At 41.5% G+C, this 23,484-nt stretch overlaps 1 protein-coding gene across 2 annotated transcripts in view; it reads right to left on the bottom strand.

Moving 5' to 3' along the window:
* Nucleotides 1–23,484, bottom strand: part of Kcmf1 (potassium channel modulatory factor 1) — a 64,992-nt gene that overhangs the window by 19,521 nt on the left and 21,987 nt on the right. For both annotated transcript variants that reach the window (XM_075983807.1, XM_075983808.1), the window contains exon 2: nt 1,788–1,955. In XM_075983807.1, the coding sequence (XP_075839922.1) occupies nt 1,788–1,955 (168 nt within the window). The remainder of the gene's footprint in view (nt 1–1,787; nt 1,956–23,484) is intronic.

Genomic DNA, 23,484 nt, shown 5'->3' with positions numbered 1-23,484 from the left:
TCCACTGGGCTAGAACTAATCTTTTTTTTTTTAAAGATTTATTTATTTTGTCTGTATGAGCGCTCTATCTGCAGGTACATATTTATGACAGAAGAGGGTATCAGATCCCACTACAGATGGTTGTGAGCCACCTTGTGGTTGCTGAGAATTAAACTCAGAACCTCTGGAAGAGCAGCAGGGCTATTAACCCTGAGACATCTCTTCAGTCCCTAGAACTAATCTTAATATAATAAGTTAATTTAGCAACATAGCAAGCTACACAACTTATATATAAAAACTGTTTTTCTATAGCATTTACAATGAATAATTCAAAGATAAAATCAATTTCATTTAAGAGTCAAAGAATACTCAAGAGGTATGAAAGAAATATTCTGATAACTATAGAAAGATATGAAAACCCTAAAGATATTTCATGTTCACAGATTATATTTAGTAACAAAATAACAATATTCCTCGGACAAATCTATAAGCTCAACATAACCACTATCAAAATCCAGTTGGTTTCTTTTAAAAAAGTTGAATAGTGTTCCTAAAACTCAGAAAAACTCAAGGGACCCAGAATGTTCAGAACAAGTCTGAACAGAAACAAAAGTGAAAGTCTCAGAAATTTCAAAACTTTCAACAAAGCTTTGGAAATGCAAACATCACAGAACTATGATGAGCAGAGATATATAGAGGCACACTCCTTTAATACCAGCACTTAAGATGCAGAGGCAGGCAAATCTCTGAGTTTGAGCCCAGTCTGGTCTACAGAGTGAGTTCCTGAATAGTCAGGGCTACAGAGTAACCCTGTCTTGAAAAACCAATAAATAAAAAAATAAATACAAACATACAAGTGAGTCAAACATAAACCCTTGCTATGGTTAACTTATTCTGAACAGAAAAAAGCTAATTCATAAATAATGGATAGTTCTATGAACCCAGAAAAACCCGATACCCCATAGAAAATGAAGGGACTCTCAACTCCAAGTTCAAAACCCAATTCTAATTCCAGCACTTGGGAGACAGAGGCAGGAGGATCTGTGAGCTGAGGCCAATCTGACTACAAGTGAGACCCCATTTCAAAAAAGGAAAAAGTACCAATTTTAAGTGCACAAAAGAGCTAAATGCCGATACAATTGGAAGCCCCAGAAGACATATATCCCAATGACCTTTGTATGATACCGAAGAACAGAGCAAGTAAAAAGAACTAGGCACTGTAAAAAAAAAAAAACAACAAAACTTCTGACTTTAAAATATAGCATCTAGAAAGCAAGAAAACAAAAGAACGGATTAAGCTTTCCCAAATCATCCATCTGATAAAGAACATGCATCTAATACATACATACACACACACAACATACATCTAACATATATAATACACACATGTCTAATAAATATTAGGAAAAAATGCTTAGATCATTAGCTTTAGAGGCCTACAGATGAAAACCACTTGAGACAGCACTTCATGCCCATCAGGAATTACAGTGTGAGGCAGAGAGCTTTTCCTCCTGACTACTGATAGCGCACTCTCAAAGGCACTTGCATGCCATCAGCACAGCAGTCAGCCTGGTATCACTGCTTGTCTCTAGAGGCACTCTACCTCATTCCTCACCAGCTGTGCAATTTTTCAAAGGGTTTCTTAAGCAAATTGGAACTAAGAGACAGAAAGACATAGAAAAGATGATTTTATTCTGAATGGACCTGAACCCTTGGATTTGCTAATGGGGACAGTTTCAGGCTGTTTTGCTTTTTCATATCCATATAAAACCCTCAGATGATAATGAAAATTTTCATTATGAACTTACCAAAATCTACCCTTGTTAATATGCACTGCATCGGGTGGTCAGTTGTATGCCTTGTTGTTGTTGCCCCGCTTTCATAACAAGATGCACAAAGATCGTAATCGTAGCAAATTAAACACTTGTATCTGCGACCTCGAAAGTTTCCTTTTAAACATGCATCACAGCTGACACCTATAAAACAAGAAGCAGCACCTCCAGTTAGCAGCTAGAATACAGTGAAACAGCAGAACCAGCGGGCAGAAACAGCTTACAATCCTAGGAAGATGACCGCCAGTGTCTGCGGTGGCAGCACTCAGGCAGCAAGGACAGGAGGAGGGCAGGACACTTAAAGATGGCTTTGTCAAGAGGGAGTTTAGGTCAGGCAGGGCTACATGGAGAGATACTGTCTGGAAGGAAACTTCAAATAGTTCAAGAAATGTAAAAGCTCCTCTTAAATAAAAGTACCGTATGGCCCCAGAAAAGGTGTAAGTACAAAACACTCTTACAGGATCACAGCCCAGTTTTTGCCAAATGGCTCAGAAATGCCAAACACCTGGCAGGTATAAAATCCCAAGGACTAAGTACATTTTAAACAATAATACACACAAGAAATACCATAACTAGACTATAAGTTTGTATCAGAAACAGATTATCAAACACTTAAATATTAATTCTTCAGTTTTTGGTTTTCAGATGTCTCACTATGTAGTCTAAGCTCACTGAATTCACGACCCTCAGTCTCCCAGGTACCGGGATTAAGGCATGTGCCACCTTTACTCTCCCTTTGAGCATATGAAATTGTAGTGGCAGCTGGGAACAGAGGCGGGCAGATCTATGAATGAATCAAATGATTAGAGTTCAAACTTCTTAAAAATTTAAATTGAAAAGTCAACAGGCAGGCTTAATAGAAGAAAACGCCTTTTATTTAACACATGACAAACTTGTTTGTGCAGAAAGCTTATATATAGTAGCTAAACTCAAAATGAAGTACTAGGCCAGTGAGTTAGATAAGGCACCGGGCAGTGGTGGTGCACACCCTTCATCCCAGCACTTGAGGCAGAGGCAGGTGGATCTCCAAGTTTGAGGCCAGCCTGGTCTATAAAGTGAGTTCCAGGACAGCCAGGGCTACACAGACAAACCCAGTCTCAACCCTCCCCCCCCGCAAAAAAAAAGAAAAGTCAGTTTAACAATATATCGATGATATTGCTTCACTCCAAAATAGAAAGGCATACTATTCTTTTAAAGCAATTTATGATTCTACCTAGATTAGTTAAGTTCACAGAAAAAATAGAATATTGGTTATCAAGGGCTAAAGAAAAGGGGGACCAGGAATGTATGTCTGGTGTAGGAGTTCCTTCTGTTTGTGTGTTGCTTTCATTGGTTAATGAATAAAGAAACTGCCTTGGCCTAGTTGATAATGCAGAACTTAGGTAGGCAGAGAAAACAACTGAATTCTGGGAGGAAGAAAGCAGAGTCAGAGAGAAGCTATGGATCCTCTGCCTGAGATGGACGCTGGTTAGAATCTCCAGTAAGCCACAGCCATATGGCAATACACAGATTAATGGAGATGGGTTAAACTAATATGTAAGAGTTAGCCAATAAAACGTTAGAGCTAATGGCCAAGCGGTGTTTTAATTAATACAGTTTCTGTGTGGTTGTTTCGGGGCTAAGCTAGCCGGGTGGCCGGGACAAACAAGCAGGCCCTCTCTTACAACATATGTCTACTGGGTAGAGCGCCAGTTTGGGATGATGGGAAAATTCTGGAGAAGGATAATGGTCATGACAACAATGTGAATGTATTTAGGGCCACAATAAAAGGCAGGCCATTGGGGTGGGGGAAGCCTATGAATAAATCTAATCAAAGACAGGAAACCCTTTATGAAGCAAATTAATAAAAATGTATTCAAAGGCATTAAAGGATATAAGCTACAATTTAAAAAATGTTAGGTGCTGGGGAGCAGGCTTAGTTAAGTACTGATTGCAGATGCATGAGGACCCAGGAAAAAACTGGGTGCAGTGGTGCATACTCAGTACCAGGATCCCTGGGATTTGCTAAATAGCCAGCCAATCAGTGAGCTGCAGGTTCAGCAAGGAATCCTGACTCAAAAACTAAGGTGAGGAAGAGATAAGAAGCTGCCCAAAGTTGACCTCTGGTTTCTACATACATGTGCATAAGCATCAGTACACATCCAAAGACTACGTACACATAAACCACATAAATACACAGGAAGGAGGGGGAGATAGACAAATCAGGCCATGGAACAGAAAAAAAGTCCAATAACAAATACATGTATTGAAGAACATGAAGGTAAGGTCAGTTCGGAGCGGTGGGAGGAGGAACAGGCAACCAAGATTCTAAAAACCTAAGTACCCCAGCTAAAGATCACTGTGAAAGAAAAAATTTTCTTCTTCCCCCAAGAAGGCACTATAGGAGCAGAGGCTGGAAGGCAGATATGAGAGGAAGACTGCAAGGGGACACCAAGCTGGGCTGCAGAGAGAGGATGTCCCGAGCTAGGAGGAGGAATACTCTGTTAACAATCTATCTCTCCCACACATGGTCCAAACAACAACAGGTGAATTCAACTACATTAAAACCAACCCTTTTCTTAATGCCCTAAAGCTCTAGAGTGAATGAAAGGCTCCATACTCGTTAAGTACAATGTAACAGACAAATGTTTGGTATTTAGAATGTTAGAAACTCTTACCTATCAATAAAAAGTAGCCAATAGTAAACTGGACCATTGTCAACAGGCACTACAATGAACAACAAAGCCAACTACTACAGGAAGAGATGCTTAATCTCATTAGTTACTAAATATAATAAAACTATCATTTTACACCTAGCAAAAGTTCTACGTTAAGTGCTAGACAAGTAGCTACAGGAGTAACTCAGCCCTTACTGGCAGGTGTTTAAAACAACACAACCAATTAGTCACTGTTCTATTGCTGTGAAGAGACACCATGACCAAAGCAACACCCCACTCCTCCCTGTAAGACAGGGCTTCTCTGTGTGGCCTTGGCTGGCTTCAAAACTCATAGAAATCCACTTGCCTTCTGCCTATTTGTTGGGGCCACAGAGATGCACCACTACCACCCAGTATCCAAGGCAACTCTTATACACAAAAGCATCAAACTGGGGCTTATAGTTTCCAAGTCTTAGTACCTCTTCCAATAAGGCAACACCTCCTAATCCTTCCAAGCAGTTCACCAACTGGAGGCCAAGTAGGCAAACACACGAGTCCACGGTGCCATTCTCATCTCAACTACCACACTCCCCTCAAGCTGCTGTCAGGTATTCTGTCACAGTGACTTACATGTCATGAAATATATTCAAGGTACTAAAGATAGAGCAGTGAAAGAGAAATCTGTCTTGCCTCTGTGGAGCTAGGTGCTGTGCACCCCAATACCTATCATATACAAATGTGCACTTGTACACACACACACACACACACACACACACACACACACACGCACTAGCACACACAGACACACATACCCCAAATGTAATTTAACAAAATGAAACAAGGCTGGAGAAATAGTCATGGTTAAAAATACTTCTTGTTCTTTAGGAGACCCTAAGTTCATTTCCCAGCATCCACATGAGGTGGCTCACAACTACCTTGAACCAGTTCCAGGGGCTCCATGACATCCAACGCTCTTCTGTCCTCTCTGGGCACATGTATACTATTCCATATGCAAATATTAAAGACATGTCGGTTGTGGCGGTGAAAGCCAGCAGGATTTGCTGAAGGAGGCTGAGGCCCGGAGGATCACAAGTTCAAGGCCAGCAGCCGGTTGTGGCGCACACCTTTAATCCCAGCACTTAGTAGGCAGAGGCTGGTGAATCTCTATGAGTTCGAGGCCAGCCTGGTCTACACAGTGAGTTCCAGGACAGGATCCAAAGAAACCGTCTCAACCTCTCCTCCCCAAAAGACACAAGAAAAAATAAAACTGTTCTTTAAATCAATCAGTTATTTTCATGTTTAAGATCCATTAAAATTTTTATTTATTTATTTGTTTATTTATTTATTTTGCAGTGTTCTGTCTGCCTGCAAGCATCTTATTATAGATGGTTGTGAGCCACCACATAGTTGCTGGGAATTGAACTTCGGATGTCTGGAAGAGCAATCAATGTTCTTAACCTATGATATATCTCTCCAACCTGGTTTTCAAGATTTTTATTATTGTCAATCATGTGTACGTGTGTGTGCATGCACACCCAATGTCCAGAACTTACCAGATCCCTGCAGTTAAGAGTAATAGGTGGTTGTAAGCCCCCTGACATGGGTACTGAAAATCAAACTCAGGTCCTCAGGAAGAACAGCAAGAGTTTTTTTGTTTGTTTTTTCGAGATAGGGTTTCTCTGTGAGTTCAAGGCCAGCCTGATCTACAGAAGCTAGTTCCAGGAAATAAAAACTGTAATAAAAATAAAATAAACAATACATATATCTTACAACAGGAGAAACTATTTCAGGGATTCTATTTTTGAAAATATTACCCTCTTTATGTGCATGCATCAGGGAGCTGCAGCAAATGGGAAACTCTGAGGCTGGTTCTGGGAGGAGCTATTACATCACATCTGCTTTTGAGAAAACCGGTTCACTAAAGCAGCATTAGAAGAGGAAGAGATGGGGGCAGGGAGGTCGGTGGGGGTGGTGGACATGACCAAAGTCCATTATGTACAAACACTCGGACCTAGGTAGGCCATGAACTCACAATCTTCCTGCCTCAGTCTCCAGAACAGCTGGGATTAAAGACCTGTACCATCAGCCCAGGTAAGAATTCCTCCAGGTAGGTGCATATGTCTTTTCACAGGGTGAGACCATCAAAACAGGCTAGCTCTTCCTAAGCACATTCTGTCAGTTCAAATAAGGCAGGATTTTCTCAGCTGTTTTTACAGTCTTTCAAAGCTTTGCCATCTTCTTTATCTAGAGCTTTCTCATCTGGCCTCACCCTTTCAGATCACTGCAGAATATCAAGCAACATAATTTCCAAATGTATAACCTTTCTAATTTCTGTCTTCTCAAACATAAAGAATTCAACTCTGGATTCTGTCGAGGCAGTCAGATTATCTCTGTCAATTCTAGAGTTTTGGAAGTTACTTACAATGTACTTCCTGTTTACTTAGGTAATATTATATCCTTCGGGGGTCTTTGATGGAGTTGAAGACAGTTATAGTTTTCCTTAGTTATGATAAACGATAAATTAGATATAAAACTTTGACTCACAAAGATAGAATGATAGAATATTTTCTTTAATTTTGCCAAATACAAATAGACTATTTTAACTGTACTTCTTGCTTGATTACTCTTTTGTTCTATGTAATTTTACTATGTTAAAGCTAAAACCTTTTTTAATTAAACAGAAAAGGGGAAATGATGTGGGCTGTCCCTCTATATGCTGTGAATATGTTTTATTACCAATGGCCAATAGTAGGTCAGAATATAGCTAGGTGGGAAATCCAAACAAGGATATAGGGAAAAAGAAGGCAGAGTCAGGGAGATGCTATCAGCTAAAGGGGAAGCAAGATGTGAGGTAACAAGCCACGAGCCTTGTGGTAAAATATAGAATAACAGAAATGGGTTAATTTAAGTTGCAAGAGCTAGTTAATAATAAGCCTGAGCTAACAGGCCAGCCAGTTATAATTAATATTAATTTAGCCTCAGAGAGGTTATTTGAGAACAGGCAGGAGGGAGAGAAACCTCCAGTTACAGTTCTTTTAATGCTATTTGAGCTCAAATGTCTGCATATACATTTGTGACCAATCCTGGTTAAGAATGGCATATGACAGTACCTCCTACTATGTCTGAATGTTTCCCCTAGGTCTGTGTTAGGATACATTTTACTCAATGCAGCCTCACTTTGTCATGACTCTATGAAGCATTCTCCACAAAACACTGAACCACGATGCCAAGGTCCTTCCCTCCATGTTCTCTACACATGCAACAGTTATAAAACCCACCATGCAGGCTGGAGAGATGGCTCAATGGTTAAGGGCACTGCCTGTTCTTCCAGAGGTCCTGAGTTCAATTCCCAGCAACCACATGGTGGCTCACAACCATCTACAGTGAGATCGGATGCCCTCTTCTGGCCTGCCAGCATACATGCAGACAGAGCACTGTATACATAATAAATAAAACTTAAAAAACCAAAAACCAAACCACCATGCACACCAAGTCAACCACTTTCTCCTCTTCTAGGCTAACCCATCTGAAATCCATCAAGTCCTCCCAAACCCCACCTTCAACATTCTATTGTTGGCTCCAGTTTCCTCACTGAGTTCAAAGTGATGGAAACAATAGCAGTTCTGGACAGTACTAGGCATGACTGATATACACAACATGACAAAACCACTTCACTCGTCTTTACTTTCTACACCAAGTAAAAAGAAACAAACCATGAAGTGCCATGCCAGCGTTCAGGTAGTAGATCTCTTGAGTTTGAGACTAGGTGGTCTACTGAGTGAGTTCCAGGATAGCCAAGACTATAATAGACAACCAAGCAGTGGGTTATGGCATACAACTGTAATCGCAGCACAAGGGGCTAGACAGCCAAGTGGGATAATCTCTCCACATTGAAGGGCAGCATAGGCACAACAGAATTCTCTCTTGCCTCAAGGCCACTTGACATAAAGCAGGTACAGGCTCCTGCCAGGACTGTTTTCTCATCACCAAGCCCACCCTTCTGAATCCTTCATATCATCCGACAAGGTAAGGGTATTCACAATTGTAACAATGGGGTGGGTATAAAGCTACCTGGCAGATTCTGTTACTAAACACCCTTTCCCTCCTTGAGTGGAGGCTCGAATGCTTAGGATACCAAAGTTGGGAAACCCTGTGCAGTTATCCAGACTCCTTAGGCTGCTGCTTTCTCATTTCTAGTCTGTCAATGGGAGGCCTAGAGGAGAGAAGACAGGAAGAGGTTGAGTAGCAGAGGAGCCCCAGCACTCTTCCCACCAGCCATCTCAGAAGGCAAAGTACCAACTGTGTGTGTCCTAGAAGGACCCTGAACTCATTTTATCCTAAAAGTAAGGCCAACATTCTCCTTTTCACAGCGACAGAAACCTCTATACCAGAGTCTCTCAACCTATTGGTCACAACCCCCTGGAGCATTGAACGACCCTTTCACAGAGATCACCACCAGAAAACAGATATTTATATCATGGTTCTTAACAGTAGCAAAATTACAGTTATGAAGTAGGAATAAAAATAATTTTATGGTTGGGGCATGAGAAACTGTATTAAAGGACTGAAGCATTTGGAAGGCTGAGGACCACTGCTCTACACTGTCCTAAGTAATAATAGCAAGGCAAACCCATTGGTAGCTAAGTGGCCTAGTGAGAGCTAGTAATGAGCACACTGGGCAAGCCCTGCAGCTCTTGGCATTCAAACAGCACCTCCATAAGGAGGAACCTGGGCTTCCTGAACACATGGATCATCCCAGGGATTGAACATAAACCCGAGATACCTACATGTACAGTGAATGACCCAGAAAATGATTATGGGAGCACGTCAAAGAGACATGGGAGATGGTCAGATGTTGGGTGGGGGGAGAATGCGCCTACAGTCCTGGTACTCAGGATCCAGGCCAGCCCAGTCGGTCTACATAAGCCAAGTTTCAGAACGCTGAAACCAGACACTGGAGCATCAGAATGAAAAATAGCAGGAACAACATCAGGTAAGAGTCCATGCTGACAAAAGAGAAAAGGTCAACCAAGGAGAATGAAACATGAAAGAAACTTCCTTACTGTAGATGTAACAGATCCCAATTCCTTAGGCCTGGTGTCAATTACTTCGATTCAGTTCCTCAATGTCAGTGGACACACTTAAGGACTAATGGACTATGCCTCAGACTCTTAGGATAATGGACAATGTTATCTGAGACTATAAAACACAATTTTGTGAAAATAAGATCTAGAATGGTCTCAAAAACTTAATCTTCCTCCTTTTTGAAACTCTTAAAATTTTGTAATAGAATTGGGAGAATAAAAATTTCACAAGGATAAAGAGAATGAAATGCCACAGACTTTAAAACTAGACAGTGGAATTGGGAGAATGGAAAAAAGCTGAATCCTAGTCCTGGAAACAGGAAACATAAGAAAACAACTCAATTTAAGAGACACCCAACAAAACGCCTGCATTGGCATAGTGAGGTGATACTCCAACCAGAGCAACCAATCAAAGGGAGAGACAGGCAGAACTTCCTGAGACAGTTGATTTTAAGCTGTTTCTCCAAAATTATATTCTACTTAAGCAGAAAACAGCTCGTTCACTAAAGAATATAAAGGGAGCTCAAAGCGTCACAGACAAAGGAATAAGGTGTGTGACTATAGTTAAGATAGGGACTCAGTCACAGAGAAAAGGGAAGGAGAGAGAATAAAACACCTTTAATCCCAATACTCAGGAGGCAGAGGTGGGCGGATCTCTGTGAGTTTGAGGCCACTCTGTTCTACAGAGCAAGTTCTAGGACAGCCAGGACCACAGAGCGAAACCCAGTCTTGAAAAACAAAAATGAACAAAATAAAACAAAATGCCAAAGGGGAAAACTGAAGTCTGGTCCAAGAAGTCCATAGTGGAAACTACTGGAATAGAGAAAATAACCAATGGAGTAATGCAAGAAACCTTCCCAGAAGAGAATACAAACTGCGAGCCCCTTGGAGCTGGAGAGATGGCTGAGCAGTTACTGGCTGCTCTTCTAGAGGACCCAAACCCAGTTCCCAGCATCCAGCTCAGGCAGCTCACAACCTCCTGTAACTCCAATTCCAGGGAATCTAACGTCCTCTTCTGGTCTCCACCAGCACCTACACTCCCACCCAGGAATTAAAAAATAAGTATTAAGAAAGAGAGGGGGGTATGGAGGGAGGGAAGGAAGGAAAGGCATCCGCTGAGCACTTAACTCTGTGGATAAAAGAACATTCTATCAGCTTCCAGGAAAGAGATAGGGAATTGAGTAAAGGCTTCACACAGAGATCAAGAATCCCAGATAGGCATGGTGGTACATGCCTACAGTTCCTGTACCCAGAAGGCTGAGATAGGAGGATCATATAAGTTTGGGTCCAGCCTGTAAGACCCTGTCTCGACAAAACAAAGGCAATAAATAAAAATCAAAAAATCTGGCGTTTTTGATATGACCACTAGACACTAAAAGGTAATGTACATGGATGCCAAGACTCCAAATTGAAGCTCTCCACCTAGAAAAAGTCACCATTCAGTATGAGAAAAGTAGGCATTTATATCTAAGAATAATTATTTCCTGTAGGACTTGACACTTTCTTCAGAACTACAGAAACCCAAAGAGTAACAGAGAGTTGAGTAATGGTGCAAGAGGTAGAAATCAGATCCCACCTGAAGGAGCAGCAATGAAAACCACCAGGAAGACAGTGAAATGGCAGATGCCAGTCACATGAGGTGGTAATTCCGCTCAGGAGCAGATTCACAGTTTAACTCAGAGGGTCGGAAGATGGAGCTCAGTAGTAGAGCACTTTATCCAGAACATGGGAGATCCTACCCTCAGTCCTCAGCACCAAGAAACAAGCAAGAAGACAGAAACCCAAGTCTGGACTCAAGTGATGGACATCACCCAGATCCTGGGGCCATGGTATTAGTATACTGTTTACTGGAGTGTAGCATACAGAACAGACTCGTATCAGAAATGGAGCTGCATTTTCACTGGTGAATGTGTCTGAAATAATGTGTGGTCTAGACTCAGCAACAGACATTTTCCGTACCCTAACCATCTCCTCTACACTCCATTCTACTAACCATGCTGCAGCTTACCATGCTGGGCGTCCTAGCTCAGGCTGGCTTTATGAGTATGCACGTGCACACATACATGAATGTGGATGTATCATCACTGGCACTACTTTCACAGTCAATGACACAAGACGTTTGGAGTAGCTTACAAAATTGCAAGAGGAGTTTGGGGGGTGTTCTGTCCTCCTCGTTTCTCCTTTCACACCGCACGTGAAGATACTCTCCAGTCTAGATTAAGTGCCATGAATTCCTTTTAAAAAGTCATTTGTACAGATTCAATGCAATGCCCATCAAAATTCTTCAAAGACCTCAAAAGAACAGTACTTAACTTCATATGGAAAAGCAAAAAACCCAGGATAATAAAAAACAATCCTGTACAATAAAAGAACTTCTGGAGGCATCACAATCCCTGACTTCAAACTCCACTACAGAGCTACAGTACTGGAAACAGCCTGGTATTGGCGTAAGAACAGACAGGAGGACCAATGAAACCGAATAGAAGACCCGGATATCAATCCACACATCTTCGAACACCTGATCTTTGACAAGGAAACAAAAAAATACCAAATGGAAAGAAGAAAGCATATTTAACAAGTGGTGCTGGCATAGCTGGATATCAACATGTAGAAGAATGAAAATAGCCCCATATCTATCACCATGCACAAAACTCAAGTACAAATGGATCAAAGACCTTAACATAAATAAAGCCAACCACACTGAACCTTATTTATAGAAGAGAAAGTGGGAAGTACATTTGAACACATTAGAACAGGGAACCACTTCCTAAATATAACCCCAGCAGTACAGACATTGAGAGAAACAATTAATAAATGGGACCTTCTGAAACTGAAAAGCTTCTGTAAAGCAAAGGACACAGTCAACAAGACAAAACGACAGCCTACAATATGGGAAAAGATCTTCACTAACCCCACATCAGACAGAGGTCTGATCTCCAAAATATACAAAGAACTCAAGAAATTGGACACCAAAAGAACACACAATCCAATAAAAAAAAATGGAGTACAGACCTAAACAGAGAAATCTAAAATGGCTGAGGACACTTAAGGAAATGTTCAATATCCTTAGTCATCAGAGAAATGAAAATCAAAACAACTCTGAGATTCCATCTTACACCTGTAAGAATGGCCAAGATCAGAAACACTGATGACAACTTATGCTGGAGAGGTTGTGGGGGAAAGGGAACACTTCTGCATTGCTGGTGGGAATGCAAGCTGGTACAACTTCTTCAGATGTCAGTGTGGCGATTTCTCAGAAAGTTAGGAAATAACCTTCCTCAAGATCCAGTAATACCACTTTTGGGTATATATCCAAAGGATGCTCAATCGTACCACAAGGACATGTGTTCAACTATGTTCATAGCAGCTTTGTTTGACATAGCCAGAACCTGGAAACAACTTAAATGCCCCTCGACCAAAGAATGGATAAGGAAAATGTGGTACATTTACACAATGGAGTACTACACAGCAGAAAAAGATAACGACACCTTGAATTTTTCAGGAAAATGGATGGAGCTAGAAAACATTATTTTGAGTGAGGTAACCCAGACACAGAAAGACAATTACCACATGTACTCAGTCATAGGCGGTTTTTAAACATAATGCAAAGAAAGCCAGCCTACAAACCACAATCCCAGAGAACTTAGACAACAATGAGGACATTAAGAGAGATTCACATAAATCTAATCTACATGGGAAGTAGAAAGTAGAAAAAGACACAATCTCCTGAGTAAATTGGGAGCATGGGGATCTTGGGGGAGGGTTGATAGGGGGAAGGGGAGGAGCAGAGAAAAATGTAGAGCTCAATAAATATCAATTAAAAAACAAAGTCGTTTGTGGGGGGCCAGGCGGTGGCCACCTTTAAACCCAGCACCAGGGAAGCAGAGGCAGGCAGATCTCTGTGAGTTTGAGGCCAGTCTGGTCTACAAGAGCTAGTGCCAGGACAGGCTTCAAAGCTACAGAGAAACCCTGTCTCGAAAAACCAAAATTCATTTGTGGGGCCAGACAGTGGCAGCAGAACATGCCTCTAATATTGGAACTCCGGAGGCGGGCGGATCTCTATGAGTTTGAGTCTAACCTGGTCTACAGAGAAGCGTCCAAGACAGCCAGGGTAGTTACACAGAAACCCTGTCTTGGAAAAAAAAAAAACAGGAAAAAAATCTTGTGCGCTAAAACAACCCTCATGAGCAAAAATGAAGCACTGCCAGTGTTCCTAACACATGTAGAAAACAACTCAGGCGTGAGTTAGGGTGCTGTTGGCTTCGGTAAATCTGATACGTTTATTCGTTATGATCGATATATTTATAATATAGAATTGTAATGACTTGTATTTCAATAAGAACTGACACAAAACAAAGTTATAGAATAATCCTTCATGAAAAGGTTCTAAGCAGCTTCTAGGAATCTAATGCTGTATTTATTTCTTCTAGGAGCAGAGGGTGTATTTGTTTGTTAGTTTAATGTATTTTGCCTTCTGGGATTAAGGGTGTGAGCCGCCTTGCCCAGCTGCGTACAGTTTTAATACTGTATTACTGTTTAGTTACTAGGAGATCTTGGTGCACTATTTTTATAACTATATATCATTAGAATTAACTCAAAATAAAGAATTTAAAAAGTGACTACACAGTATGTGTGTGTACATATAGTACATATTTTGTCTTTAACCTGAACATAGAATGGTACTCAGAGAATGTGACACAGAGCTAGTTTCTTATCTGGACTTGGCTAGTCTTCCCTGTTCACTGATGAAGTCCCCATGCTCCCTCTAGGACAGAGGAAGGACTCTCTTTGCCCCAAGAAGTGTCCTGCTTTGACCTGGGAGCTGGAAGTGGGCCACCGTGAACAGTCACTTTCTGACTACAGCCTACACATTCAACCAATGACAGTCCAGCCAAACTCCAGTCCAGCCAAATCCTGAGTGTTGGGGCCTGAGCTTCCAAGGTCCTTATGAAAGGACTTCAAAGATTAAGGAGTTCCCAAGGAGGAACTGTGCTGTGCTTCCTTCTCCCAGGACTGGCATCTAACAGGGTAACTGTCCCTTTTCTCTTTGGAAGGGTGGGGGTTGAGGCTGTCTGCTCCACATTTCCCAACCAGGCAAAGGTGGCTTAGCTCGGAAGTGGTAAGCACTGTGAAGCTGCAGAGAGCAAGAAGTTGTTTAAGACTGTGAAGATGCTTGTGAGGGGATCTATCTATTAATGCAAGCACTTAGATCCATGGATGTTTTATCCCTTGCGCCTTTTAATTTTTTTTTCCTTTTTAAAAAACTCACTATGAGCCGGGCGGTGGTGGCGCACGCGTTTAATCCCCAGCACTCGGGAGGCAGGGGCAGGCGGATCTCTGTGAGTTTGAGACCAGCCTGGTCTACAGAGCTAGTTCCAGGACAGGCTCCAAAGCCACAGAGAAACCCTGTCTCGAAAAACAAAAAACCAAAACAAACAAACAAAAAAAAAAAACCACTCACTATGTAGATCAGGCTGTCTTCCAACACACCCAGCTTATTCTTCTCTTTTAAATACATGCCCTCTAGACATTCTTTCCAATGCAAGACACATTTATAGAAAGATCAGTCGAGACTCATGAAAATCTCAACTGACAGCCCAGGTATGAAGAGTAAAGTGGAACATAGACTACAGGTCCTATGCATCTCAACTGAACTTGTGCTGGGTTAAGACACTCTTGGCTTACCTGCTCCCCATAGGGCCCCACTGGTACAACCATCTCCAGCACCTCCCACAGGTTAAAACCACACTGTAGGCTTACCCCATAAGCCAAAAACTTCTTTGCTGTGGGACAATGGTCTTGTACCTTGTAAAGATTTGTCACTTGTATTGATTTAATAAAGGCTGATTAGCCAGTAGCCAGACAGGAAGTATATAGGCTTGGGGGAGGGGGGCAACCAGAACAGGAGAATTCTGGAAAGAGGAAAGGCTCATTCTGCAGTCGTTACCCAGATGCAGAGGAAGCAAGATGAGAATGCCTTGCTGATAAAAGGTACCAAGCCACGTGGCTAACACAGGCAAGAATTATGGACTAATGTAAGATGTAAGAGTTAATTAACAAGAAAGAATAAGCTAATAGGTCAACCAGTTTATAATTAATGTAGGAGAACTCTGTGTTTCTTTGGGAATGACCAGGAACTGGGTGGGAAAGGAACCTCTGCCAACACTTCTTTTTTCACTTTCTCACGGTTAGAAACCTGCCACACTTTCACTTGCCCAGCCATCTCCATGGCAAGGTCCTGTGCAGATGGCTCCCCTTGCTTTGCTCTCACTCATAAGGCTCATCTCTTGTGAAGACAGAGAAGCTCAGGGGAGTTTTCCTACTATCGAGCATGTGTTAGAGTTCTCTTTGGGTATGTGAATCTGCATCACAGGTCTGCTAGAACAAGGGAGTGAGTTTTACTTCTCTACTGTATCTTCTTCCTACTATGCAGATTTCTTTCTCTTACTGTGGAGGAGAGGGAGCTGTCAGGAAGGTGAAAATCAGATTCAAAGACCAGCCTCAGCATAAGCACATCCACAGCCTCAACACTGGGATTCTCCTGCAAATGTCTTTTAAAAAAACCATTTCTGGGAAATTCTACTAGAATCTGTGAGGAGGTCCTGAAGCCTTCAGCTTTTGTTTTGCTAATGTCTCTTTTTCAGAAACAAGGTTTGGGTGTGCGGGCACATGCCTGAGGAGCAGCAAACATGGGTCTCTGTGAGTTCCAGGCCAGTCAAAGCTACATAGTGAAACCCCCAACAAAAACCTAAACCCACCAAGATGCATAGGAGATATCAGTGAGAATGCCAAAGCCATCCAGGATCCTCCAAGGTTTGTATTCTAATTGAATTAGGATCATCTCCCTGATCCCTTCCGGTCCTTCTCAAGTTTGGATAGCAGCCCCATGAACTCCTCCTCCATCTTCTGCTACAGATTCCCTTTTTTTAAAAAAAAAAATTATATTTTGTGTAGATGAGTATGTTTTCTGTAATTTTCTAAGTCACTAGGGGAGGCACATTTAAAGGGGGTTAAGTTTCCATCGGGTTTCTTTAGGTGTGACACAGCATCCTGTGCTTGCTCCCCTATGCCTTTCCCACCTCAGTGCTTTCTAAAGTGGATTCTCAGAGGAGGCTAATGAATTCATTTTAATCTAGCTGTGATGGTATTTTCACCTCAAAATGTCCAAGGGTTAAAAGATCACTGAAACTGAGCCAGGTAGAAGGAAACACAGACTCACTTCAATCTGGCTCAAGAAAGGAACATGGAGCTAGAGAGATGGCTCAGCAGTTAAGACAGTGGCTACTCTTCTAGAGGACAGGGTCTATCCAGTTCCTAGCACTCATATGGTAATATACAACCATTTATTACTTTAGCTATGAAGGAACTTATGCCTGCTTCACTGGATACGAGGTACCCATGCACACGGTATACACACACACGCTTAGGCAAAACATACATATAAAAGAAAATAAATCTGGGGGAGGAAAAGATGGCTAAAAATAAATACACAACCAAACTAAAACTTCAGCAATTATCTAAACATAAGGGGCTAGAGATGCATTCATTCATTCATTCATTCATTTACTTTGATTTTTTTGAGACATGGTTTCTTGATGTTACAACTCTGGCTGTCCTGGAACTCATCAAGATCTGTTTGCCTCTGCCTCTGGAGTGCTGTCTGGCTCACCTCATTGCTTGTCTGTTTTGGAGACAGCCTACATATCCCTATCATAGAACTCACTGTGTAGACCAGGCTGACCTCAAACTCAGAGATCTGCCTATCTCTGCCCTCCCATGTGTTGGAATTAAAGGTATATTCCACTTTATTTTTTGAGATGGAGTCTCTCACTGGACCTAGAGTTCATACTGATATGGTTAGGCTAGCAAGGCCCCAGGACCTGCCTGGTTAATGATCCTGATAACCCTTAAGCTGAGCTTCCAGGCATGCACTGCTGCATCTTGCTTTTATGTGAGTGCCCGAGAACAAACTGAGGGCCCCATGCTTACATGGCAATCACTTTATCCACTGAGCCATTTTGAAATTTACAACCTACAAACGCTTTATTTTTCTATGAATTCCCATTCTGGTATCTGCACCTCTATGAATCTTTAGCTCTTTTTTTTTTTTTTGTTCTACTTTTTATTTTTAAACACGGGGTCTGACGATGTAGGCCTGCTAGCCTACCCCTAAATTTCCAAGATCCTTCGGCCTCAGTAGCCCATTTCCATACTCTGTAAAATAGAATGACTTCTCAATCTTTTAAATCCAGAGTAATTTATTTTAAGTAGATGGAGATACTTATCTATTTCACTGTAATGTCTAATGTAGTTAAAAAGACTACATTAAAGAGGCAAGTTAACTGTATTTCAACAATCAACAGGTACTAAATATGTTGCAAAAATAAATGAAGCACTGGCTTCAAAATAGGTTAAGAGCTGCTTAGTTTAATAAACCTCAATCAGAACTTAAAAAAAAATCTTTAATAGACATGGTTTTTCTACTTTGTGTTGGTTAATATCTGCACACACGGCACTTACTTACTTATTTATGTTTAGCGGCAGAGTCTCACTATACAGCTCTGGCTAGGATGGAACTTATCATGTGGATCCACCTGCCTCTACTGGGATTCAAAGAACATACCACCATGCCTGGTCTCAATCAGAATTTCTTTAAAATTGAATAGACTGAAGATATTCAGACCATATGTAAATATGGTTATTATTTTATAATTTCTACTTTTATTATGTGTTTATTTTATAGGCACCATAAAATGTATTTTATGCTACAGATTAAAGTCAAATAATTCTGCAAACTAATATTGAAGTGTCATCCAATTCTAAATGTTTTCTACAGGAACAGACCATACAATTCAACGATTTTCCTCTACGTTCCCTCACACTTCTGCTTCCAGCACAAAGGTCTCGTGTCTTGTGATTCATCCCCCATACTCCAGACCCTCTCATGTCTTCTACCTTCCCACCTCCTACATAGATGCCTTCTGCAAACCACTCATTCCCTCAGTTGCTGTCCTGCCTTTTCTGTCTTAATTAAAAACAAACCACTGGGCAGTGATAGCACACACCTACAATCCCAGCACTTGGGAGGCAGAAGCAAGCACATCTCTGAGTTTGATGCCTGCCTGGTCTACAGACTGAGCTCCAAGACAGCCAGGGCTACATAAAGTAATCCTGTCTTGAAAATCCAAGAAAGAAAGCGAGAAAAAAGAAAAGAAAAAAGAAACAGAAACCTCTCAAACATGATGCTAGTTTTTTAGGCATAAAGAAATCCTAAATGCAAACTCAGCAAGGTGTAATCCCAGTTCTTGGAAGGTAGGAGCAGAAGGGTCAAGAGTTCTAGGCCAAAGCTGGGTGACGGTGGCTCACGCCTTTAATCCCAGCACTCGGGAGGCAGAGGCAGGAGGATCTCTGTGAGTTCAAGACTACAGAGCTAGTTCCAGGACAGGCTCCAAAGCCACAGAGAAACCCTGTCTCAAAAAACCAAAAAAAAAGGGGAGGGGGGTTCTAGGCCAGTCTTGGCTACATGAACATCTGTCTCAAAAATCAGAGCAAACAACAAAATCCAGAACTGGTAAAGTTGCTCAGCAGGTAAGGGACTTGTTAGTCCTGACCTGAATTTCATCTCCAGAGCCACATGATAAAAACAGGGAATGGACCCTAGAACGCTGTATTCTGACCTTTACTCACGTGCCATGCACATGTGCGTGCGTATATTATACACACAAACAAGCGCACACCAAGAAAGAAATGCCAAAAAATAAAAGTTGGGATCTGGTGAGATAGCTCAGCAAGCAAAGGAGCCGCAGTCAAGCCCATCAGCATGAGTTACAACACATGCAAGCTGCTCTCTAATCTTCACATGTGTGCTACTGCATGCATGCGCGTGTGAACACACACACACACACACACACACACACACACACACACACTAGCGATGGCTTGGTAGGTAAGGATACATGGAACCCATATAGTAGGAGAACCAACTTCTGCATATTATCCTTTAACCTCCACGTGTGCCACTTGGTAAACAAAGCGAAAAATCCCCCCATATATACGTAATTAAAAAATTAAGGAGTCTCTTAAGATTTTAAGGTATAAAATAATAGTACCAAATAGATTTTTTTAAAGCTCTTCTCAAATGGTTGTTTATAAAGTCACTCTATTTCCTATCTTACTTTGTGCACTGGACAGTGGTTACTGATGTAGGTGGTCCTAGCTCCTAGCAGGTGCTATGGAAGCACGGATGGCACAGTGTTTCTTGCTTTAGTATTTATTTGGAAGTGCCTGCCAGGCAGTCTAATACCTGCTACGAGATGACAACTGAACTTTCCACCTGTCACATGTACTTCCAAATGTACCAAAAGGGAAAAAAACTGTAATTTTTAAAACATAAGTAACTAACTCCATTTTACATGCAGCTACTAAGTACTTCTGCATGTTTTAACACCTAAAACACCAGCAATCCAACAGTTTGGAATGTGATACCTTGAGTTGGTCAATACAAACAATGCTGACAGCAACTGCTGTAGCTCATGACTGCTAACAGAATGCTTATTTATTTCAGAGCACATACTCCTGGGGTATTTGTAGAGGGAGCTGAGGATCAAACCCAGGGCCTCTTGAATGTTTGGCAAGTATTCTTTCTACTTCTGAGTACACCCCAGCCTCTGAGCATTAACATCATGAACTACATTGTTTTATGCCTGTGTCTCTGTGTTTGGGTGCCTACAGAAGCAAGAGGGAGCTGGATCCCCTGGAGTTGCAATTACAGACACAAGCTGCATCACAGGAGTGCTGGGAACTCAGGTACCCTGAAGAGCAAGAAGTGCTTTTAACAGCTGAGCCACCTCTCTAGCCCAGGATGACTTTATACAACATCATTTTTTTCTTTTATGGTTTAGTTTTTCATTACTTTTTTTAATGAGAGTAAGATTTATTTATAGAAAAATTCCAGAAAATTTATTACAGAAAAATGATTAAGAAACCCAACCATCACTATGAAAGAATGGCTCCAAGAGGTTCACATAGGTGACCACCAGAGGAGGGCAGCGTGCCATCTGACCCACTCAGGCAACCAGACATTATGGATCTCTCAATGTGATATAAAAAGTATCATAGAATATTCAGGACCTATATAATATCCTTCCCAAAAATAAGCCTCTGAAATCAGGTACCATTTAAAGAATTATGGAGGATGAAAGAATAGGTAAAATACAAGCCCAAATGTGTGTAACACTAGCAAAGAAATCATTTAGTAAGAAGTAGTGCCTCACCCCTGTAATGCCAGCACTTGGGAAGAAGCAGCAAGAGGACTGCAGCCAGCTGGTAGGCCAATCTGACAGACTCTCAAAACCAAACCAAGCCAAAGATCACAAAACAAAATAACAACAACACACACATATTACCTCAAAGAATTGTTGGCCAGCCACTCTAGGCAAATTGGTGAGGTCCAGGTTCAGTGAAAAATTCTGTCTCCAATTAAGTTATCTGAGGAATGACACCCACACCAGACACACATCCACTACAACATACACAGACTTGCACTAGCAAAAGATCTGGGTGTGTATGTCAAGTTCATACCCCAGGCCTGGAATTTGACCCACAAGTCTATCAGCTTCTCTATCCTAGCACTGCCAAGCCCTCACCACCAAAAAAGGAAAAAATGCTACGGCTAAAGACGTGGAATACAGCAAAGAATATACTGCAGGCCAGTGGTGACACACGCCTTTAGCCCCAGGACTTGGGAGGCAGGGGTAGGGGGATCTCTGTGAGTCTGAGGCCAGCCTGGTCTATAGTGAATAGTTGCAGGATGGCCAAGAGAAACCCTGTCTTGAGGGGGGGGGAATTAACTTAAATATAAGTTAATTTGTCAATTAAAATGTGGAGCAGTACACATCTAAAAACCTAGGAAAGCAAGAGGAACAGTCTCTGAGCGACTGTGTTGAGTTCCAGGCTAGCCAGGGCTACACAGTGAAACCCTTTATCAAAAACATAAAACACTATAAAACCCACAATAGAGAGAAGTAACAGTCACTTCAAGTAGTCCTCTCTTGTCTCTAGGTTTTACAGAATCAACACTGAACTACTCAGCCAGTAAAGACTTCTTCTTCCTTCAATATCCAAACACATCTCTCACATCCATGAGGAAGTCTTTAAATCATATACAATGAAGGGAAAGACAAGGCCTACAGTGATGTTCTAACAAAGCATTTCTGAATTCAATGGAAAAAGCCACTGATTTAATTAATGTGCTAGCCTAGTATAGGCCTGGTGCGCCTCACCACCATACTTCCTTAGCGTAACTGTTCTTCTCCATCCTTGTCTCCTCATGCTCCCTGGCCTAGAGAGCCTTATCTGCTTCTATTCTACATACCAGACTGAAGAGACCCATTCACAACTCCCACAGGTACACCCTGGAGTGTGTCTTGTACTCCTGACCATTAGAATGCAAACCTCTTAGGGATAGGAACAAGATAATTCTTGTCCCCTCTCCAACAGGGTTTCTCTGTGAAGCCATGGTTGTCTTGGAACTTACTGTAGATCAAACTGGTCTTGAACTCAGAGATCCAACTGCCTCTGCCTCTCAAATGCTGTGATTAAAGGCCTGTACCTCTGGGCCCTCCAGGAGCACTATCTTGGGAAAGGAAGTGTACTAAGGTGTGGTGGGACACACAAGTACAAACTCAAGGCCATACCATTCTAGTAGAGCTCTAGATCAGCCAGGCTTAGCAGGACTGTCTGAAGGAGCCAGCAAGATGGTTCTGGATGAAAGCACTTGCTATGTAAGCTTAGCAACCTGTCAGATCCCAAAGGGGAAGAAGAAAAGCTATTCCTTAAAGGTGTCCTCTGGCACACAAAGATACTAATAATAAATAAAATATAGTACCCTAATAAAGGTATTTATATTAAAAGTTAAGGAGACAGAGGGGCATGAGAAAAAGAGGAATTCAAAACAAAGTAAGATACACCTAGATTATGGGTGTCAACTTCTCCAAGGTTTGCGGAATGTAAGACATACCCAAGTGTGGATTCCCAGGGGAAAGTCAAACAATTTTACTTATATTTGTATCTGTAGATATCCCTTGGCTAGAAGGTGAAGAAAAGCTATCTGATGATGCTCAAAGTGCAATGGAAATGCTGTTAACCATTGATGACACAAAGAGAGCTGAAATAAAAGGTACTGTTTTTTGTCAATGAACTGTTTTACACTTGCTTGGTTCCAGGTAGTAATTATAACATCACGTTCTAGTACAATAATCTGACTGCTCAATGGTAAAAAGATAGTTTTTAACCATTCCTCTATATAATGCATTTGTACATTTATCTTTAATTTAAATTCAGTGTAGTGTAGTCACAGCTCACACACTATTTGTAACCTTCCATGAAACCGTATTATATTGTATCTTGGGTTCTTTATACCTGATAATTAGCTATCTGTAAGTTTAGCAAGTCTATGAATATCCTATTGTGTAATTTCTGATTCTATTACTAACAAAGCATTCCATCCAGTTTGCCTCAAATAAGACATTCAGTACGTTGTGAACCACAAAAATATGTAAAGCAGTACTATATATAGTCATTAGCTCTATGAGCCATTCCATAAATGTACATACATCTGAAAATGTGTTGTACAGCCAGGTGGTAGTGGCACACACCTTTTAGTCCCAGCACTTGGGTGGCAGAGGCAGGTGGATCTCTGAGTTCGAGGCCAGCCTGGTCTACAGAGCTAGTTCCACAACAACCAGGGCTGTTAATTTCATCTACAATAACCACCACATACGATCATGCCAAGGCTGCTAAGAATTATACCCACTTCACTAAATGATGTACAGAGACCTAAGTAACTTACCCTACATCACAGTCAGTGGTCAAACTGGGACGTGAAGCCAGGCAGTCATTCAAGTCTCAGAACTTCACTGTTCAGAACTGAGCAAAAACTTCAGTCATGAGCGG

This window comes from Microtus pennsylvanicus, chromosome 8, assembly GCF_037038515.1.
Source record: "Microtus pennsylvanicus isolate mMicPen1 chromosome 8, mMicPen1.hap1, whole genome shotgun sequence".
NCBI classification, from domain to species: Eukaryota; Metazoa; Chordata; class Mammalia; order Rodentia; family Cricetidae; genus Microtus; species Microtus pennsylvanicus.
This window is presented reverse-complemented; position numbering and strand designations above follow the sequence as displayed.